The following is an 18,503-nucleotide window of genomic DNA, read 5'->3' as shown; positions in this document are numbered from 1 at the left end:
ATGTAATTTTGGGATTTGACGACGAGGATAATTCCTACTCAGTGTTAGAAATTTTATGTATGATTTAACCATTGTAAAAATTCATTATATTTCTATATGCATGATCTAACAGTTGATTTTCTAGACCACATGGTGGTACGTACTATAGAAAGAAAACTGTCAAATTTGAGACATAAAGGTCACATATTTTAAACTGTATGGAAGGTTCCAAAATCTAACGTTAGAGGGGGGTTGTAATCGGCTAAAATTTTTGGGGGGTTGGGGGGTGGGGGGAGGATAAACAAAATACCTCTTTCATTTTTCTGTTCTACAATTCTACTCAACGAGAAAAATGTAATCTATATCATTTATTATTCTGTCTAGATAAGATTAATATCTTACATCTGGTCGATTGAAGTACTTTTCAACAAACAACAAATGTAAAATGTCATTTCGAATGCATTTAACATCTCTCATTACATCGCCAATTGATTTTTAGACTTCAATTGTTACTTCTACATTATTCTTTCCTTTTGACCTCATTTAAGTATATGTTTTGATTTTGTCAATTCAAAGACTAAAAAAAGATAATAAAGTGTGGAGAAGATGAGTGCAGAAATCTGTGTGTTTCTTTTCAAAACTCTATAGTTAATATTTACAAAGAAGGAAAACGCTAAAAGCCCATATAATTTGTAAACTACATAATATGGGGTTAATAATTAAATACTCTTTTAAAAATATTTAAACATGAAATTCAATGATCAACTGACATCATATAATTTACAAAATATAACTGTTCTAAAAATCCTCGCCTAGCGCCACCTAAGCTCTGCCTAGGCGCTAGGCGGCTAGTCACCGCTCTGATTAATGCATAGACGTTTGAAAATTAAGAAATAATGTCTATACCTACTGAGGCACCCGCCTAGGCACTCGTCTAACCCACCCAAATCAGCCTAGATTGCGACTCACTTAGACAGAAAATAGATAACTTTAATTTACATTTTATTTGTTTTTAATAAATTGTAAGAGAGTTGTTGAATATTTGAATGAACACACATTATATGCTTGTTTCCCATGTTTTCATTATGTTCCAATAGCTCATAATATATGTATATATATATACACACATATCATTCTATTTTGTAGTTTATAATAAAATTATATATATTTTAAGTATAAATAGATACTTATTTATACGAAATATAGTAAATTTAGTTAAATCCGCCTAGATGCCCGCCTAGGCGCTAGGCCCCAGCCAGCCACCCGACTAGTGTCCAATGTCTTTTAGAACCTTGCAAAATATAATTAAAAAATAGATGAACTCTTTAGCATTCACACTTTGTAGAATATACCGTTGATCCTACCAAAACAAGCGGGACAAATAAGAATCCTACCGAAAACGAATGTGAGATTTAAAAATACGAGAAGCACGTAGGTAGTAATTGTAGCAAAATACAAACACTAAAAACCATGAAAATTTTGACAAAAATTAGGGTTCTATCATGACCGGACCAAGAGATGCTGTGAATTCCGCTCCTCATATTATTTTCCCATATTTACCTTGGGAAAATCTAAGGTGCCAAACACGTGATAAAACAAAAATATCGGCCACACAATCCTATGACACGTGTCGCCCACTCAACGGTCACATTCTCACCTCCCACCATTACTTCTCTGGTGCATGGGGTCTCCCCATCCCTGCCCTGCCCCTGTTCTTATAAAGCCAATTCATCCTTCTCTCTCTCAGAGTAGAGAGAGAGAGAGAGAGAGAGAGAGAGAGTTAATTTTTTAGCCAGAAGGTGAGGCCACAATTGCTCGCAAATCCTAAAGAGATTGTAAGCCCTATCTCCTAGATACACACACACATATATATCTCCCTCTCTCTTCACTCTCGCTTATCTTCCTTTATCTTTGTTCGTCCTCCTCTGCCTTTTCAGCCTCTGTTTCTGCATGTTTATTCAGTGTGATACTGATTCTGGTTAACTTTCAGTGGAATTCAAGTTGTTTCTCAATTGGGTTCTTCAGGTTGTTTCCAAATACTTCCTACAATTTGTCGTCGAATCGAATCGAATCGAGTCCAATGGCACCAAAGTCAGGGAGAGGCAAGAACAATAAGTCCAAGTCAGACAAGAAGAAGAAAGAAGAGAAGGGTAAAATTTCATTTCTCCATTTTTGTGCAATTTTAATCTCCCCGTAAGTAGTGAAATACCTTCGTAGATAGAGCGTTTCTTTTCAATCCAATGCATTCCGGGTTCAAACTCTCTTCATTCCCCTGCTTTTAGTATATTTTAAAGCAGTAATATCGTTTATAGTAAAAAAAATATTAATCCCCTCTGATTATGTACTAATTGTGTTTTCATGTTTTGTAATTTGCAGTTCCCAGTGTTCTTGACATCACTGTCATTACCCCATACGACACACAAGTCATTCTTAAGGTGCCCAATTCTTCTTAATTAATTCATTTTCTCTTAAAAAATCATATTGGAAACCAAAATTAGCATTATTTTACATAATTATTGTAAAATAAAAGTAAATTATTGGCTAATGATGGTTTTAATTTTACATGAAGGGCATCTCCACTGACAAGATACTTGATGTGAGAAAATTACTGGCTGTAAATGTGGAGACATGCCATCTTACAAACTATTCCCTCTCTCATGAAGTAAGCCTTATTCAAATTTAATTATTTATTTTACCTTTTCAAGAACTCTTTCCATGATATCAGTCCCGTTCGTCCGAGTTGAACTGAAATTCAGGCGAGTGGGACTGATTTTTCAATCCTCTTTTTCAATCAACATGAATTTTTGTTTGTGTTTTTTCGCAGGTCAAGGGGAAAAAATTGAATGAAAAGGTGGAAGTTGTTAGCCTGAAACCCTGTGTTTTGAAAATGGTTGAAGGTGGGTGGATCCTCCAATGTGTCCATTCCAGTAATTTCAGTATCAAAACCAGACTGGCAACCGCCAATCTTTTTGTTGCTATTCCTACTTTTGTTGTTATTTTAATTGAAATTACCATTTTGGGTTTTAGGTTTTTTATATTACTAAAAAGCCAAAACTTAATTGTCACATGAAGGCAACGTATGCGGTAGTTTAGGATGATCTTCCCAACCACAATAGTGGCGCTTCGGTAAAATACAACATTTCTTTATTTGAATTTATTGGTCTCAAGATTTTCAATCTTTGCGTGGGGGTTGAGGAGCTAGTAATTCGAGTCATACAATATTTTATTATTCCCTACCCTTTTTTGTGATATTGTTCGGTTATTATACAGTCTGATATATTATATTGTGAAATTAGTAGTTTTAATCGATTGATAAATATACAACATAATACTATGTTGTGAAATTAGTAGTTTTAATTGATTGATAAATATACAACATAATACGTTAGACATCTGACTATATAAGTTGTTGGAAAATGGTTCTCACATTTTCCTTTTACTAACACACTCCTTTAATATCTCTTGATTTTTATTTATTTATTCAATTTAAATGTAAAAAATGAATAAGAGTGTGCTGAGAGAGAAAATAAGAGTGAAAATAATTTCTCTCTTAAAAGAATTGTTTAGTTTCACTTCCATCCAAATATTTCTCGTGTAAAAATGCAAAATAAAAATTATTTTTTGGAAGAAAATAAATAAATCAAACAAACGATTTTGAGGAATTTATGTTTTATTATTTTTCAGATTACATTTTTTTAGTATTTACATTTTTTCAGAGGACTATGGCGATGAAGCCCAAGCTGAGGCTCACGTGCGGCGATTGCTGGACCTGGTGGCCTGCACGACCCGATTCGCCAAGCCCAAACGATCCGCCACCAACCCGGACTCCAAGTCTAAGAAGAATGGCAGTAGGCCTCAGACCAGGACCTCGGGCCCTCCATCTCCATCCGATGCGGGAGATGGCCGTCCGACTTCACCGCATTCCGAACCGTCCTTTTCGGCGATCTCGGAGAGCCTCGGGATGGTCGCCATTCATCCGACGCCGAAGCTCTCCGAATTCTATGAGTTCTTCTCTTTCTCTCACCTCTCCCCTCCAATTCTCCGTGAGTCTCTTATTTTTAATTCAATTTCCAATCATCAGTTTTAACAAATTTATCGTGACGTATTTTTTAGGTCCAATAATGCATTGTTTGCGTAAGTTCAATGCGTGATTGAATCGAGACATTACAGTATCGGTGCATACGTTACATCGACAATTGCTCTCACGCTTAGTTCACGAGAAAACATGGGAAAATATTCAAATTTTCGTATTGATTTGTCCTCCTCTAATCTAATGGTTCTGTAGATTTGAAGAGATGCAACTTGGAGGATGCACATGAGAGGCGCGATGGTGCCTATTTTCAAATTCAGGTATTTTCATTGTTACTGCTAGTAATTTTATGCGTACTATGCATGTGCTTATTAAAATTTTGAAAAATATAATTTATAAAAAGAGAAAATATAAAATGATTGTTAAAGTTTTCCGTGATAACCTTCAAAGGATTTTTCATCGTTGAAGAGATTGTTCCGACTGTTTTTGAATAATTATCTTGTCACTAAAATCTTATTTTGTTTGGGAGAAAACCTTGGAAGAGAAACAATGAAGTTACTTTGTGTGTAATTTCCCACAACTTTTATTTTGGTTATTTTTCTTTGGTTTTGTTGACATGGTTAATTTGGTCTCTTCACTCTCTTTTGGTTGACAAATAAAATTTTGTTTTTGTTAGTCGGTAGTTTAGATTATTTTGTTAGTATTTTTATATTTTTCATTCTTTTTTTTCCTTGGTCAATAATATATTTCAGAGAGACTTGGCTCCATAAAAATTGTGAAAGTATGGCGTATTTACAGGAATTTCTGGAACACTTTGTAAATTTGTTTCTTCACAAAATCCGTTTAGTCAATCACTTCTAATAAATACATGTATAACTTTATCATAGTACTAAAAAATAATTATACTTATACACCTTGATGCGGCTTCTATACCCACCAATCCACTTCCCTCTTAACAACCAACAATTAAATCGTTTTGTATAAAAAAAATATATCATCTATAACAAATATATAGTCAATTTGGGTAAAAGTAAGTTAATTTCTATTTTATTACCCTCATTTTATCACCTTCAATTATATATATTTATTTTATATTTAAAATAGTTGCACGATCCCCACGTGCCTATAATGTAAATGCGTACAGCTTTGGGGTAGGCACATGGATAAGGCATAGGCACGAGAAAAATATTGTACATATTTAACAGTGTGACAGTATAGTGGTCCAACCACTTGGACTATTGAGGAATAAATATTAAATAATACTTTTTTTGTTTGGTGGCTAAAGATTTTGAAATCTTTTACAATAAATATTAAATCTCTGTTAGATAAAGGTTGAACGGAGGCAGATTCTCTGCCCTCCCACTTCCAGTTTCTTCTTGTTTGTGTGGTTACGGATTAAACTACGTCAATATTTTATATTACTATTCTTTTTTGTCTTGTTATCTCTATAAAAAAAATAATATAAAATGTTGATGTGGCTTAACCGTGACCACACAAAACAGAAGGGCACAGAAAATGGGAGGGCAGAGAATCTGCCGCTGGGTTGAACAAGTATTACAATATTTGCTACATGTCTTGCAAAGACCTTATTTTTAAGAAAGTAAAATAAAAACTAGAAAAGATTTGAATCTTGAGTGATTAAGAGTGCTTACCATACTCTTGATGTGTAGCTATTGATATTTTCTTTCTCAAATCTTGAAAGACGTCCAAGTTTGGATTTCTCATTTCGATTAAAAAGTGGTCTCAAGTTTCAACAACATGTGTAAAAGGTCATGAGGTCAAGAGTAGGAAAAGAGAATTAAGATTAGTTGGAATAAGCAAAAGATTTTATTTCAAAAAAATAAAATAAAAACTAGAAAAGATTTGAATCTTAAGTGATTTAGAACGGTTACCCTATTCTTGATATTTTCTCACATCTCGAAAGACGTCCAAGTTTGAATTTCTCATTTTGATTAAAAAGAAAAGGACAATAGCTTGGTTGGGTTCCAAGTTTCAACATGTGTAAAAGGTAATGAGGTCAAGAGTAGGAAAAGAGAATAATTAAAGATTAGTTGGAATAAGGAAAAGAAGCAGTTTGAAATATTGCAATACTTTTTGTAGCCCTTCAAAACTATTATTAAAATTATTTTAAATATTACGGATATATTATAGACCTAAGCATAGCCAAATTGACTAGAGTTGTATGCTCCCCGCTCCACCCAAGTTCAAATACCCATTTTCCTAATTTAGAATTTTAAATTATATTAGAATATCGCTTGAATACAATAACTATAAAAATAATAGGGATAGAGCCTTGATGCAACGAAAAAGTTGCTGAAGGGTCACGGATTCGAGTCGTGGAAACAACCTCTTTACAAAACAAAGGTAAAGCATAGACGTCCCCCCGACTCTCGAAAAGCAGAGAGCCTTGTTGGCTTGAGGTCATCCTTTTACGGGCATGAAGTTGTTCACATCTGCACTTGTGTTTGATTGGTTGTTTTTGTTATCCTAATTGTTTCCTTCTACGGTCATCTGTCTAGAAGTTGTTATGGTAATACTTTGCCTTCCTGAACTGTGATGAATGAATGCAGATTAAGATTTGCAATGGGAAGCAAGTACAAGTTGTTGCATCTGTCAAAGGGTTTTACACTGTGGGAAAGCAGTTTTTACAAAGCCACTCGCTCGTGGATCTTCTGCAGCAGTTCAGCAGAGCCTTTGCAAATGTGCGAGCTTATACCTTTTCTTTTACTTGAAACATGTTAGCAACATACGTTTTTTAGATTCTTAGAAGATCTTTGGAATCGTCCCCATCAGCTGTTTTGCACGGTTTGATTTCTGTTTAACTAGATATGATCTGTTAACTTGCAGGCATATGAATCCTTGACGAAAGCTTTTGTAGATCATAACAAGGTTTGGAATGGTTTTGGTGTCGATGTACTTGAGTTGAAATGCGTAATGTTTGAGTTCATTCTTTAATCTTCGTGTGTTTTTTTTCTCTTTCGGTATTTGTTTAGTTTGGCGATCTTCCATATGGTTTCCGAGCAAATACATGGCTTGTCCCTCCATCAGTTGCTGAGTCTCCATCGGAATTTCCACCCCTGCCAGCCGAAGATGAAAATTGGGGTGGAAATGGTGGAGGCCAGGGAAGAAATGGTGACTATGATCTTCGACCATGGGCTACGGATTTTGCAATACTGGCTTCCCTGCCTTGCAAAACTGAAGAAGAGAGGGTTGTTCGAGACCGGAAGGCATTTTTGCTTCATAGTAGATTTATTGACGTTGCAGTCTTTAAAGCTGCTTCAGCAATACGCGGTGTAATAGACTCCAATGTGAATGCAAAGGAGACACTGAATTGTTCTCAAGGCTCCATTCTTTTCGAGGATCGCATTGGAGACTTGTCCATTGTTGTAAAACGTGATACGACAGATGCATGGCCAAAATCTGATTTTTCAACCAAGGAGGTTGTGCAGAGGCTTTTACTTAAGGGGTTAACTTCTGATGAGAGCGTAGTTGTTCATGTAAGTATACTTGTAATTGTAAGTTTCTGTGTATTCGTATCGATGCCTGTTCAGTAAATGATGAACCCGAGTCCTCTGACCATCCTTGAAAGTTAGTTTTTTGTATTGTTACGGACCATATTTTTCTTCAATATCTGCCGTTAGCATGAAGAGATGAAACAAAATGCTTTTGCAGGATACTCCGTCGTTGGGTGTAGTTAATGTAAGGCACTGTGGATATACTGCAACAGTTAAAGTTGTCGGTAACATAAAGAAGGGCAACCGCGAGGCTAAAGATATTGATATTGAAGATCAACCAGATGGAGGAGCTAATTCTCTCAATGTTAACAGGTTTGAACTTTTTGCTTTTAATTTTTAAAATTTGGACTGCAGTTCTATCCTATAGAACGGTTGAATTTTCTAAGGAAGCTTTTCATCCTTCTTATGGATACATGCTATATAGTACCGTGCATATTATTTATGTGTACTGACTGACCAAATGTAAAATTTTCTACAGCTTGAGGGTTCTGCTTCAAAAGTCCAAAACTGAATCATTGGTTCCCAGTGATTTGGATAGTTTAGAAACTTCTACGTGTCTGGTTCGGAAAGTAATAAAAGAGAACTTGAAAAATCTAGAAAATGAGCCTGCCAGTTGGGAAAGACCTATCAGATGGGAGCTTGGTTCTTGCTGGGTGCAGCATTTACAAAAGCAGGAAACCGCTACGGTTAACAACTCTGATAGTCCTAAGGTTGATAAAGAGGCTGAACCGATTGTTAAAGGTCTGGGAAAGCAATTTAAACTTTTGAAGAAGAGGGAAAAGAAAACAGTTGGAGAAAGCAGAACATATGACGAGGAAGAAATTGATTCTAGTGAAAGCCGAACAGTAGAGCTAGAGAATGGAGATATCGATGATGAGGCAGAACTGAAACAGTTAATCTCAGAAGAAGCCTTTTTGCGCCTCCAAGAAACGGGAACCAATCTTCACCTAAAGGTTCGCTAGACTTATTTTAACCGTTCAAATTTATAATTGTTTACAAACTGTGTGCCATTCATTGCAAAAGAGAAAAAAAGGTTACTGCCACTTTTTTTACGATGTGTAGTTGTGTTTTTTGAGTCATTGAGAGTAACAGTTCAAGTTTTGCTTGTTGTGACACTGGCAGTCAGCAGATGAGCTTATCAAGATGGCACACAAATATTATGATGAAATTGCCTTGCCAAAGCTGGTAATATTCTTTTTCCACTTTGGCCTTAGCACAGAAGAACTGTCTTCTGTATGGCTTACGATCTAATTCTGTTACTTTATTAGGTAACAGACTTCGGATCACTTGAACTTTCTCCAGTTGATGGCCGCACATTGACAGACTTCATGCATTTAAGGGGACTGAAGATGCGCTCTTTGGGTCGTGTGGTATGGAAGCTCTCTCTCTCACCACCCCATTATTTTTAAGCTTTCTCACTATTATTTGTTTTTGCACTGGCCACTGTGCCCGAGTAAATTTGAGTTTGTCTATGCTTATAATTCTTTTCCTGCTCAGGTTGAACTGTCAGAGAATCTTCCTCATATACAGTCACTTTGTATCCATGAAATGGTTACTCGAGCTTTCAAGCACTTGCTTGAAGCAGTCATTTCCCGTGTTGACAAAATAACTGACTTATCTGCGGCAATAGCATCAACCTTAAATTTTCTACTTGGAGGTTCTGCAGTGGAAGATGATGCCCTTAGATTGCAATGGTTACGTTTATTTCTATCCAAAAGATTTGGTTGGACACTGAAAGATGAATTTCCGCACTTGAGGAAGTTATCAACTCTCCGTGGACTTTGTCATAAGGTATTTTAATTTTGACTGGAGATCGTCACTGATATTAATCAAAGAACAACCATGATCCTTACGTTCCCATTTTCCAGGTTGGTCTAGAGTTGGCCCCAAAAGATTATGACATGGATTTCCAAAACCCTTTCAGCAAATACGACATTATTAGCATGGTTCCAGTGTGTAAGGTGTTATTCTGTTCATTAGTCCCTTTGTTTTTACCCTAGCTTTGGCGGATTTCTAATATCAGTTCATTATTTTTGTTTCTTCTTTGACAGCATGTTACGTGCTCTTCAGCCGATGGGCGAAATTTGTTGGAGTCGTCTAAAATTGCTCTTGATAAAGGAAAGCTTGAGGACGCTGTTAATTTTGGAACAAAGGTACCACCTCTATATTAATGAGAAATTATGCCATCCCTTTCGTGGTACTGATTTTCCGTCTTGCATTTGAAGGCACTAGCAAAGATGATAGCTGTTTGCGGTCCTTATCATCGAGTTACAGCAAGTGCTTACAGCCTTGTAGCAGTAGTTCTTTACCACACTGGTGATTTCAATCAGGTATTACTCTCTTAACTATTTCAGATCACACATATTTTTCTCCGGCTCTTCTATATATTGTTCTTACAACTTTTGCATTTCAATCTGTTGTTTAGGCGACCATTTATCAGCAGAAGGCTCTGGCTATAAATGAAAGGGAACTTGGGCTTGACCATCCAGATACCATGAAAAGCTATGGGGATCTGTCTGTTTTCTATTACCGTCTTCAATACATCGAATTGGCTTTGAAGTAAGTACTAACATATTTCTTTGAAGTCTGTTCCTCTCTCTGCCTTTTGTGGTTCTGACTACTGATTTAACGTTGTGTATTTGTTTAGGTACGTAAATCGTGCTTTGTTTCTTCTTCATTTTACGTGTGGTCTATCGCACCCTAACACAGCTGCAACATACATCAACGTGGCTATGATGGAAGAGGGCATGGGAAATGTCCATGTTGCTCTCAGATACCTGCACGAAGCTCTCAAGTGTAATCAGAGACTGTTAGGAGCAGATCATATACAGGTCTCTCCTTCTCTTTCTTTATCTGTCTGGGTGTGCTTGCGTGCATCTCTGTTTTACTGCAAAGACCTTGATCATATTAATTTATCGTAAGCTGAACTTCTTACATGGTTTGTTTTGTCCCCTTTTAGACTGCTGCAAGCTATCATGCCATAGCCATAGCTCTCTCATTGATGGAAGCATATTCCCTCAGTGTGCAGCATGAGCAAACAACACTTAAGATACTTCAGGCCAAACTTGGACCGGAGGATCTTCGTACTCAGGTTGACTACAGAATGATTACTTTTCTATCTATACCTACTTGATTTATTTGATTCATCGTGTGCTATTGGCCTTCTCTGATACTCACTACAAGAAATGAAGTGACCATGGCTTATCTTAGACATTTTTTGAAGTTGCAAAGTCAACATGTTAACGTGTTATATATTCCTGAGCAGGACGCAGCTGCATGGCTTGAATATTTCGAATCTAAATCTCTGGAGCAGCAAGAAGCAGCACGAAATGGATTTCCGAAGCCAGATGCATTAATTGCAAGCAAAGGTCACCTTAGGTATTAATATGGTATTCCCAAATTACTTTGTTCCAAATTATATGATAACACGGTTGGGTGCTAACTACCTTTTCCTCCTATGCAGTGTATCAGATCTCCTAGATTTCATTACTCCTGATCAATACTCGAAAGTAAATGATGCACATAGGAAGCAGCGCCGCACAAAGGTGGATACGTTTTTTCTTTTACTGTCTGCATTCATCCCTGATCCTAATGCTAGCCCAAAATTTAGGCATAAATATTGATGTTACTGTAAAATGATATAAGTTTATCTTCCACATTTGATATGCTTACATTGTTTCTCCATATTTTCAGGTACATCAGTCGAGTGATAATATCCCTCCGGCACACCAAAATGCAATAGCTTATGATGACTTGCCAAATCATGACGTGGAGAACACTACAATTTTGATAGATGATAAAACTGATGCAGTTGAGGATAGATCCGTTCATCAGGACCTGGAGGAAAAGGGTGATATTTCTACAAAAGGTTTGTCAGTTATGAGCGTAACTGTTGAAGAAACAACTTCAGATGAAGGCTGGCAAGAAGCTAATTCGAAGGGCCGGTCTGGAAGTACTGCTACTGGCCGGAAGTTTGGCCGAAGAAGGCCAGAGAGTGAATATTCAAATTTTAGAGAAAGCAAATACCGGAGGGATGTCATTTCTCCACCACGGACTTCAGCTCCTAAGAGTTTTCCGAGTGATTTGCATTCACCAAAGCAGTCAAAGGTTCGTATTCTGAGTGCAGGAGAAGATTCAGTTAAACTTCAGTCCAAAACTTCTGTTTCTAAAGTCCCCTCTATTCCAGCAACTACAAATTTGGCTTCGAAATCTGTATCTTACAAAGAAGTAGCTTTGGCACCTCCAGGTACAGTTCTAAAGTCACTGCACGATAAAGTTGAAGGCTTAAGTGTGGAAAATGCTGAAGCCAAGACATGCAATACTCCCGCTGAGACTTTGAAAATTGAGGAAAGCATAGGTAACTCTGCGGTTGAAGTGATTCCAAATGACGGGGTGGAAGGAACAGGTCTTGCAAGTGCATCCCAATCAGAAGATACAGGCCCTGAAATTGTAGAGGAAAGGTCGGGAGAAAAAAATGGAAGTAAGCTTTCAGCAGCTGCTAAACCTTACAATCCAAGACCACTAACAACTACTCTTCCTCTAAATCCGGTTGCTGTTACAAGTCTATACGATGTGAGAGACAGTCAAGTAATGCTTTCAGCGCCGGTGCTTCCCCCAGTAGCTGCTAGAGTTCCTTGTGGTCCTCGGTCATCACTGTATTACAAAACCAATTATTCCTTCCGCATGAGACAAGGTGTTCAGAAATTTCAAAGACCTGTTACAGAAAGAGGGGGTTCTGGTCCTCCAAGAATCATGAACCCGCATGCTCCTGAGTTTGTTCCCGGGAAAACTTGGCACGTGGATACTCTAGACGAATGTGCATATGTTGCATCTGAATCAAATCCTTCGTTTGAAGTTAGTGGGGCTGCAGAGGAGGAACGACAAGAAATTTCCAGTAGCAAAGCTGAGGATGGTATCTTGAGAAAGAGCATCTCCAATTCTGAGAAATCCGAGCTTGCAAGGCAGATATTGCTCAGCTTCATAGTAAAATCCGTGCAGCAGAACAAGGATCCTGCAAATGAAAGTAAGCAAGGGGATCAATCAGATGCCATCGAAGATGACCGTGCGATAATAAAAATTCACTATGGAGATGAAGGAGAGAGGGACTTGGTTTCTGAATCCAGTGGCTCGGAGCAACCAACAGTAACGGATGTAAAGAATAAGGAAGGGGGGGACGCTGAAGGATTTACAGTTGTGACGAACAGGAGAAGAAACCGGCAGCTGAGAAGCGGGGTAGCAGGGTTGTACAATCAGCAATCTATCTCAGCTTCTGTTCATTGAATATACAGATCATAAACCTGAAAACAACGTACCAATAAGCATCGTTCTGTCCTCCTCAAGTCACTCACACAACGCATCATAATGTAGAAAGTTTCTCAATTTTTTTGAAGAGAAAACACGGTTCTTTTGTTGTCGCAATCATTTCTTAAGTTTATGTTCTGTTTCCTATTTTTTGAGTTTGATGAATAAAAGCCTGTTCGTTCTCAAGTTCAATGCCGGTGGTATCGTTGTATCATAATTTTCCTAATGATGAGTAATGGAGATGATGAGCTGATTTTATTTATTTATTTATTTTTCAGAGACATTTTCATTGGAACTTTAAACTCAAGTACGATTTTACGCTTGACGGAGAACATCCTGAATAACGTTAGGAGGACTCTCAGTCCAAACTAATTAATGCGTCACCAATCGTTACTGCAAACTGAGCTAAACGATCGGCAACCCCATTACAACAAGGTCAGATCAATCCATAACGTTACTCTTATGGCTGCAATTGAGGTTGAAGAATAGCTTTCAATTGTGAGGACCGGTGAAAAGAGAAACCTTGCAAGGGCTTATAAGAGGTTGGACAAGTCTCCATATTGCCAATTGGTTTTACGGTGGAACCTCAACTTTCTTCATCAATTACTACTCTTGACAGCCCCAGAACGATAACAAGCTACAACCCAGCTGTTAACGCAAATAACTCCACCTGCGCTGCAGAAGAAATCCCAGCCTTCCGCCAAGCCGCAGCAACCTAATTGCACTGTCCACATTAAATTTGAACCATCCTTTACCTGGAGCTAAACACCGCTACTGGATCGGACGTCGAGAAGGAGAGCAGCAGGACGCCAAGCTTGCCGGAATTCATGGTACCAGCTGCTCACCTTCGCCACAGCCTCCACAGGGCTATCTCTTCGACCCTCCCATAGCAGCGAGTTCCTCTCTTTCCATATTGCCCACAGAGACGTCATCACCATATATACCAACATCCTTCCCTTCCATTTCAAACAGCTACAGCAACCGTTCCATGAAACGATATTTCCAAACCTTGCCACCAGTATAGTCTTAACGGGACCTGGGCAAAGGAACATTTACACAAAGCATGATGAGCAACAGACTCTTCTTCGACACCACATCTCAGCCTTTCCAACTCAATTCCAACGCATTTACATTGTTCAGATGCACCATGTTATATAATTTTTGTTCCGAAAACATGTAACTAACATAAGATACTGCATTCTAAGGACCCAACCCTAAACCCTCCAAACTGTAATCCACCCCATGCCAACGTCCCATTCTGTTCACTGTTTATGCAGCAGATAAACAGTATTTGTAAGGGCAGTAATATTGTTTGTATAATGATCATCACAACTGAATACGATGAAGAACCAAACGAAAGAATATTTACTTAATTTTTAGATTTTATTTTCTGATGATTGTTACAAATGGAGACGGACGTAAGTAAATAAATAAATAAAGAGCATTTGGACGGCGTGGTGGTCGGTTAGGCTCAAGAACTCTAAAACAAAATTAGCTAAAATTGGAAAAAGGACATAAACAATAATTAGAGAGTTGATTTGCGTTGAATAGATCAGTCAGCTAATAATTGATTAGCTTAATTTAGAGACCAAGAGAAGATGGTTAATTAAAAAAGATGGTTAATTAAAACAATTTTCAAACTCTTGCGTAACAGAAAGCAATCTTTTCTCTTGTCTTAATTAACACAAGTAACTAAACCCCTGTGAGAAAATCTCCTCTTTCACAATTGACTTTTGTTTGGCTTAAACCGAAGCTGCTCCAACGAAAATATTATAAGAGGCTCTTCATTGTGATTAGCAGCACTAGCAGCTGTTTACAGTGCTTAATTTCTTGGAGGAATTAGGGTTTTGTTTTGAATTACTATAATTTAATTGATAGAAGAAAGTTTCAGAGAGAAATGGGAGTTAGAGGGAAAGCAGGAGGAAATAAGAAAGAAGAGTCAGTGGCAGTGGCAATAGACAAGGACAAAGGAAGCCAATATGCAATCAAATGGACTGTTGATAATCTTCTTTCCAGAGGCCAATCTCTCACATTGCTCCATGTCAAGCAAACTGCAGGATCCAACCAAAGTAAATCTCTCTCTCTCTCTCTCTCTCTCTCTCTCACACACACACACACACACACATATGCATGCATGATTTTTTTCTTTTATATTTCTATTTTTCGATCAATTGAGAGGGCTGACGTTAGCTAATCCAAACACTGGGAGTATAAATATCGCTAAACTAATAGCTAATTTGCGGCATGCGCAATCATGTTATCATCGTTCTTTGCTAGAATTTTATGGTTCATTAAACCTGAGAGTAGTTGTATTGATCATTTTGTATATGTATAGACCACAATCAAAATTCTGTCTAACATTCACGGGGTTTATAGCTCTCCTGTTAGGTTCAGAGTTCGATTCCCCTCGTCTAAATATTGCTTATATATATGTATTTATATATATAGTACCTGGTTTAATGAAGGAAAAATGTTTATCAAAACATAACATTCGAAAAGTCTAAATTAATATAGTTTACTTTTCTTCTGATGTTCTTGTATTATGGTTTATGTAGCTGGGCAATCGAAGGAGGAGGCTGGAAAGGTGTACCACAATCCATCTGATACTGAAGCCAAGGAACGTCTATTTCTTCCATTTCGTTGCTATTGCACTAAAAAGGCTGTAAGTCATGCTTTTTAATTACTGCACCTCATTAGAATTTTTCCTTCACGTCAGAATTTCTTCTCCTTAATTATTATGTTTTGATTTTTCATCTGCAGATAAAATGCAACGAAATTATAATTGAAGACACTGATATTTCTAGAGCACTCGTAAACTATGTTGCCATTAATTTATTTGAGGTTTTGGTTCTTGGAACACCATCAAAAAGTCACCTTTTGAGGTATGTGATTATTTACTCTTAATTATTTCTTATCTTTTTTGCATCTTCTGTTCTAACATTACCTCAAAAATCTTGTTTTCACAAAAGGTTCATGATCACAGACGTTCCAAGCACCGTATCAAAAAGGGCACCCGACTTTTGCACAGTGTACGTCATTGGTAAATCAAAGATTTCATTTGTCAAACCTGCTACCTTTTCCGTACCCCAAAGAGCTCCGCCACCAGCTAAGCGAATAGAGCACCAAGCCAGCACAGCTTCGGAAGAAAATAACGCACAAATCGTGATCTACAACCCTAAACCTAGAGGTTTTTTTCTGCTATTCTACAGCATGCATTCTTATTTCACACCTGATAAGAATGCTTAATTTTGTCACTACTAGTCACTCAAGTTTCTTTGATTTATGCAGCCCCAGAATCACCACGGTATCCAACCAAAAGGACACAGTATCTACCGGAAAGGCCACATTATCCACATCGTAGAGAGCCAAAAGAAGAAGAAATCATGTAAGCTCTGATACATTGATGACTTGGGGGAGAAGTTTCGTACATGTTTAGTTAGTGATGCTCAAAACTCAATCATTGAAGTTATATGAGTATAACTAAATAAATATGATTCAGGTCACCATTCAGTAGAGGAAGAAATGCAATGAACAAAACATACGAGCTCCCACCAGGCAGTGATATATCATTTGTCAGCAGAGGATCGCCAAGCATGGAACACGTGTCTGCTAATTCATTCTATGATAGCATGTCACCAGGAATGGCCTCTGGATTGTCAATGAACTCCGAATTTGACAGCAGAAGCTCTACTTCTACGGCGTCTTATTCTGGAACAAAATTTATTGACATGAGCTCTCCACGGCGCGATTTCTCATCATCCTCTTTCGAAAGTGGAAACTCGTGGCCATCGTCACAGCAGGTCATCATTAATTATGAGTGATTTTCATGCACATTTATCACAATAATCTGTATACATGAAGACATAGGCGAGGGTATTAATAATTTAATTTCCCTGAAAACAACAGGATGATGTGGAAGCTGAAATGAGGCGGCTCAGGCAGGAGCTCAAACAAACAAGGGAAATGTACGCCACAGCCTGCAAGGAGGCAGTCACAGCAAAACATAAGGTATGGACACGAAATGTGATTCGGTCTTTTTGATCTCTTTTTCTTTCTCTCTCTAACACACACACATGCACGCACGATGGACACTTAACATATAAGGTTATGCCCTTCGAAAAGTGCTAGTTATTTGTGCCTTGAAACACTTGAAATTAAAATATAAAATACATATACTTGGATCCTGCATAAAGAAACGAGTCCAATATGAAATAGATATCTTGGTTTAGAACACCTGTTTGAGTACAAGTTCTGTTGACATATCATCGTACAGGCAACAGAAGTTAACCGATGGAATCGGGAAGAAGAAATGCGATTAGAAGAGGCACGACTAGCTGAGGAAGCTGCAAGGGAACTTGTAGAAAAGGAGAAAGCAAAATGTAGGGCTGCCATTGAGGCAGCAGAAGCGGCTCAACGGGTTGCTGAACTCGAATCGCGGAAAAGGAGGAATGCAGAATTAAAAGCCCTCAAAGAAGTTGAACAGAGGAAGAAGTCAATAGATCCAAGAGCATATGAGCTCAGGTACAGGAAATACACAATCGAGGAGATTGAAGCGGCAACATATGCTTTTTCGGAGGGTTTCAAGATTGGAGAAGGAGGCTATGGGCCGGTATATAGAGGTGAACTGGACCACACACCGGTGGCAATAAAAGTTTTACGTCCAGACGCAGCACAAGGACAGTCGCAGTTCAAGCAAGAGGTTGAAATACTGAGCTGCATAAGGCATCCAAACATGGTTCTGCTTCTTGGAGCATGTCCAGAGTATGGCTGCCTGGTCTACGAGTACATGGCCAATGGGAGCTTAGAAGACCGTCTCTTCCGGCGAGGCAACAGCCCAGTTATTCCTTGGCAGATACGGTTCAGAATTGCTGCCGAAATTGGGACTGGGCTTTTGTTCCTTCATCAGACCAAGCCAGAACCCATTGTACACCGAGACTTAAAACCGGACAACATTTTGCTAGACTATAACTTTGTGAGCAAGATTAGCGATGTAGGTTTAGCCAGGCTTGTCCCTCCATCAGTAGCCGACTCTGTCACTCAGTATCACATGACATCAACGGCCGGAACATTCTGTTATATCGACCCAGAGTACCAGCAAACCGGAATGCTTGGAGTAAAATCTGATGTCTACTCACTTGGGGTCATGCTTCTACAACTAATAACTGCCAGGCCACCAATGGGTTTGACTCATCATGTTGAGCATGCTATTGAGAGTGGGACTTTCCTCGACATTCTTGATCCTGCTGTTCCTGATTGGCCTGTTGAGGAAACAATGAAGTTTGCTAAGGTAGCTTTGCAGTGTGCTGAAATGAGGCGCAGAGACAGACCGGACCTCGGGAAGGTTGTTCTACCCGAGCTTAACAGATTGAGAGAACTTGCTCAAGATAGCTTGAACCGCGCCATGTTTGGCGGCGGTGAAATATTAGCAGCAAAACAAGGCCTCACTTCCACAAGACAAGTGAGTTTCATAACGTAGAACTAGCACTACTGCACTTGCGCATTAACTGCACATACCAGTCATATATATTCTTGCAAAGCAAGCATCATAATATACCGTTGTTTTTTGTTTCTCAACATTTATTTATTTGCAGGATGTGATAAGTGAGGCCAATCTAACGCGATCCGGATATGAGAGCTCAATGAGTCAATCGAGCACATCATCTTATCCCGGAAGATGA

At 38.2% G+C, this 18,503-nt stretch overlaps 2 protein-coding genes across 4 annotated transcripts; both read left to right on the top strand.

Annotated features, from left to right (window-relative positions):
- Positions 1–1,690: 1,690 nt before the first annotated feature.
- On the top strand, positions 1,691–13,096 carry LOC137749324 (protein REDUCED CHLOROPLAST COVERAGE 3). Of its 3 annotated transcripts, none has more exons than XM_068489423.1 (24): positions 1,691–1,814; positions 2,005–2,129; positions 2,356–2,414; positions 2,549–2,641; positions 2,804–2,876; positions 3,696–4,022; positions 4,265–4,329; positions 6,580–6,711; positions 6,857–6,898; positions 7,003–7,506; positions 7,682–7,836; positions 8,003–8,477; positions 8,647–8,709; positions 8,793–8,894; positions 9,022–9,315; positions 9,393–9,485; positions 9,576–9,677; positions 9,750–9,854; positions 9,950–10,083; positions 10,172–10,355; positions 10,484–10,615; positions 10,790–10,902; positions 10,988–11,069; positions 11,218–13,096. In XM_068489423.1, the coding sequence occupies exons 2-24, from the start codon at positions 2,060–2,062 to the stop codon at positions 12,802–12,804; spliced, it is 4,986 nt and encodes a 1,661-aa protein (XP_068345524.1). In that variant the 5' UTR covers positions 1,691–1,814; positions 2,005–2,059; the 3' UTR covers positions 12,805–13,096. The 3 variants fall into 3 exon arrangements, with proteins under 3 accessions (XP_068345524.1, XP_068345523.1, XP_068345522.1); XM_068489422.1 differs by having other exon boundaries at positions 1,970–2,129; XM_068489421.1 differs by having other exon boundaries at positions 1,749–2,129.
- Positions 13,097–14,722: 1,626 nt separating this feature from the next.
- On the top strand, positions 14,723–18,503 carry LOC137708940 (U-box domain-containing protein 35-like). Its single transcript, XM_068448098.1, has 9 exons — positions 14,723–14,894; positions 15,381–15,487; positions 15,586–15,707; positions 15,795–16,012; positions 16,114–16,210; positions 16,325–16,625; positions 16,732–16,833; positions 17,099–18,283; positions 18,417–18,503. Exons 1-9 carry the CDS (start codon positions 14,723–14,725, stop codon positions 18,501–18,503), a joined length of 2,391 nt encoding a protein of 796 aa, XP_068304199.1.

This window comes from Pyrus communis, chromosome 11 (genome assembly GCF_963583255.1).
Source record: "Pyrus communis chromosome 11, drPyrComm1.1, whole genome shotgun sequence".
NCBI lineage: Eukaryota > Viridiplantae > Streptophyta > Magnoliopsida > Rosales > Rosaceae > Pyrus > Pyrus communis.
The sequence above is the reverse complement of the archived record's forward strand: the minus strand, read 5'-3'. Positions and strand labels throughout refer to the sequence as shown.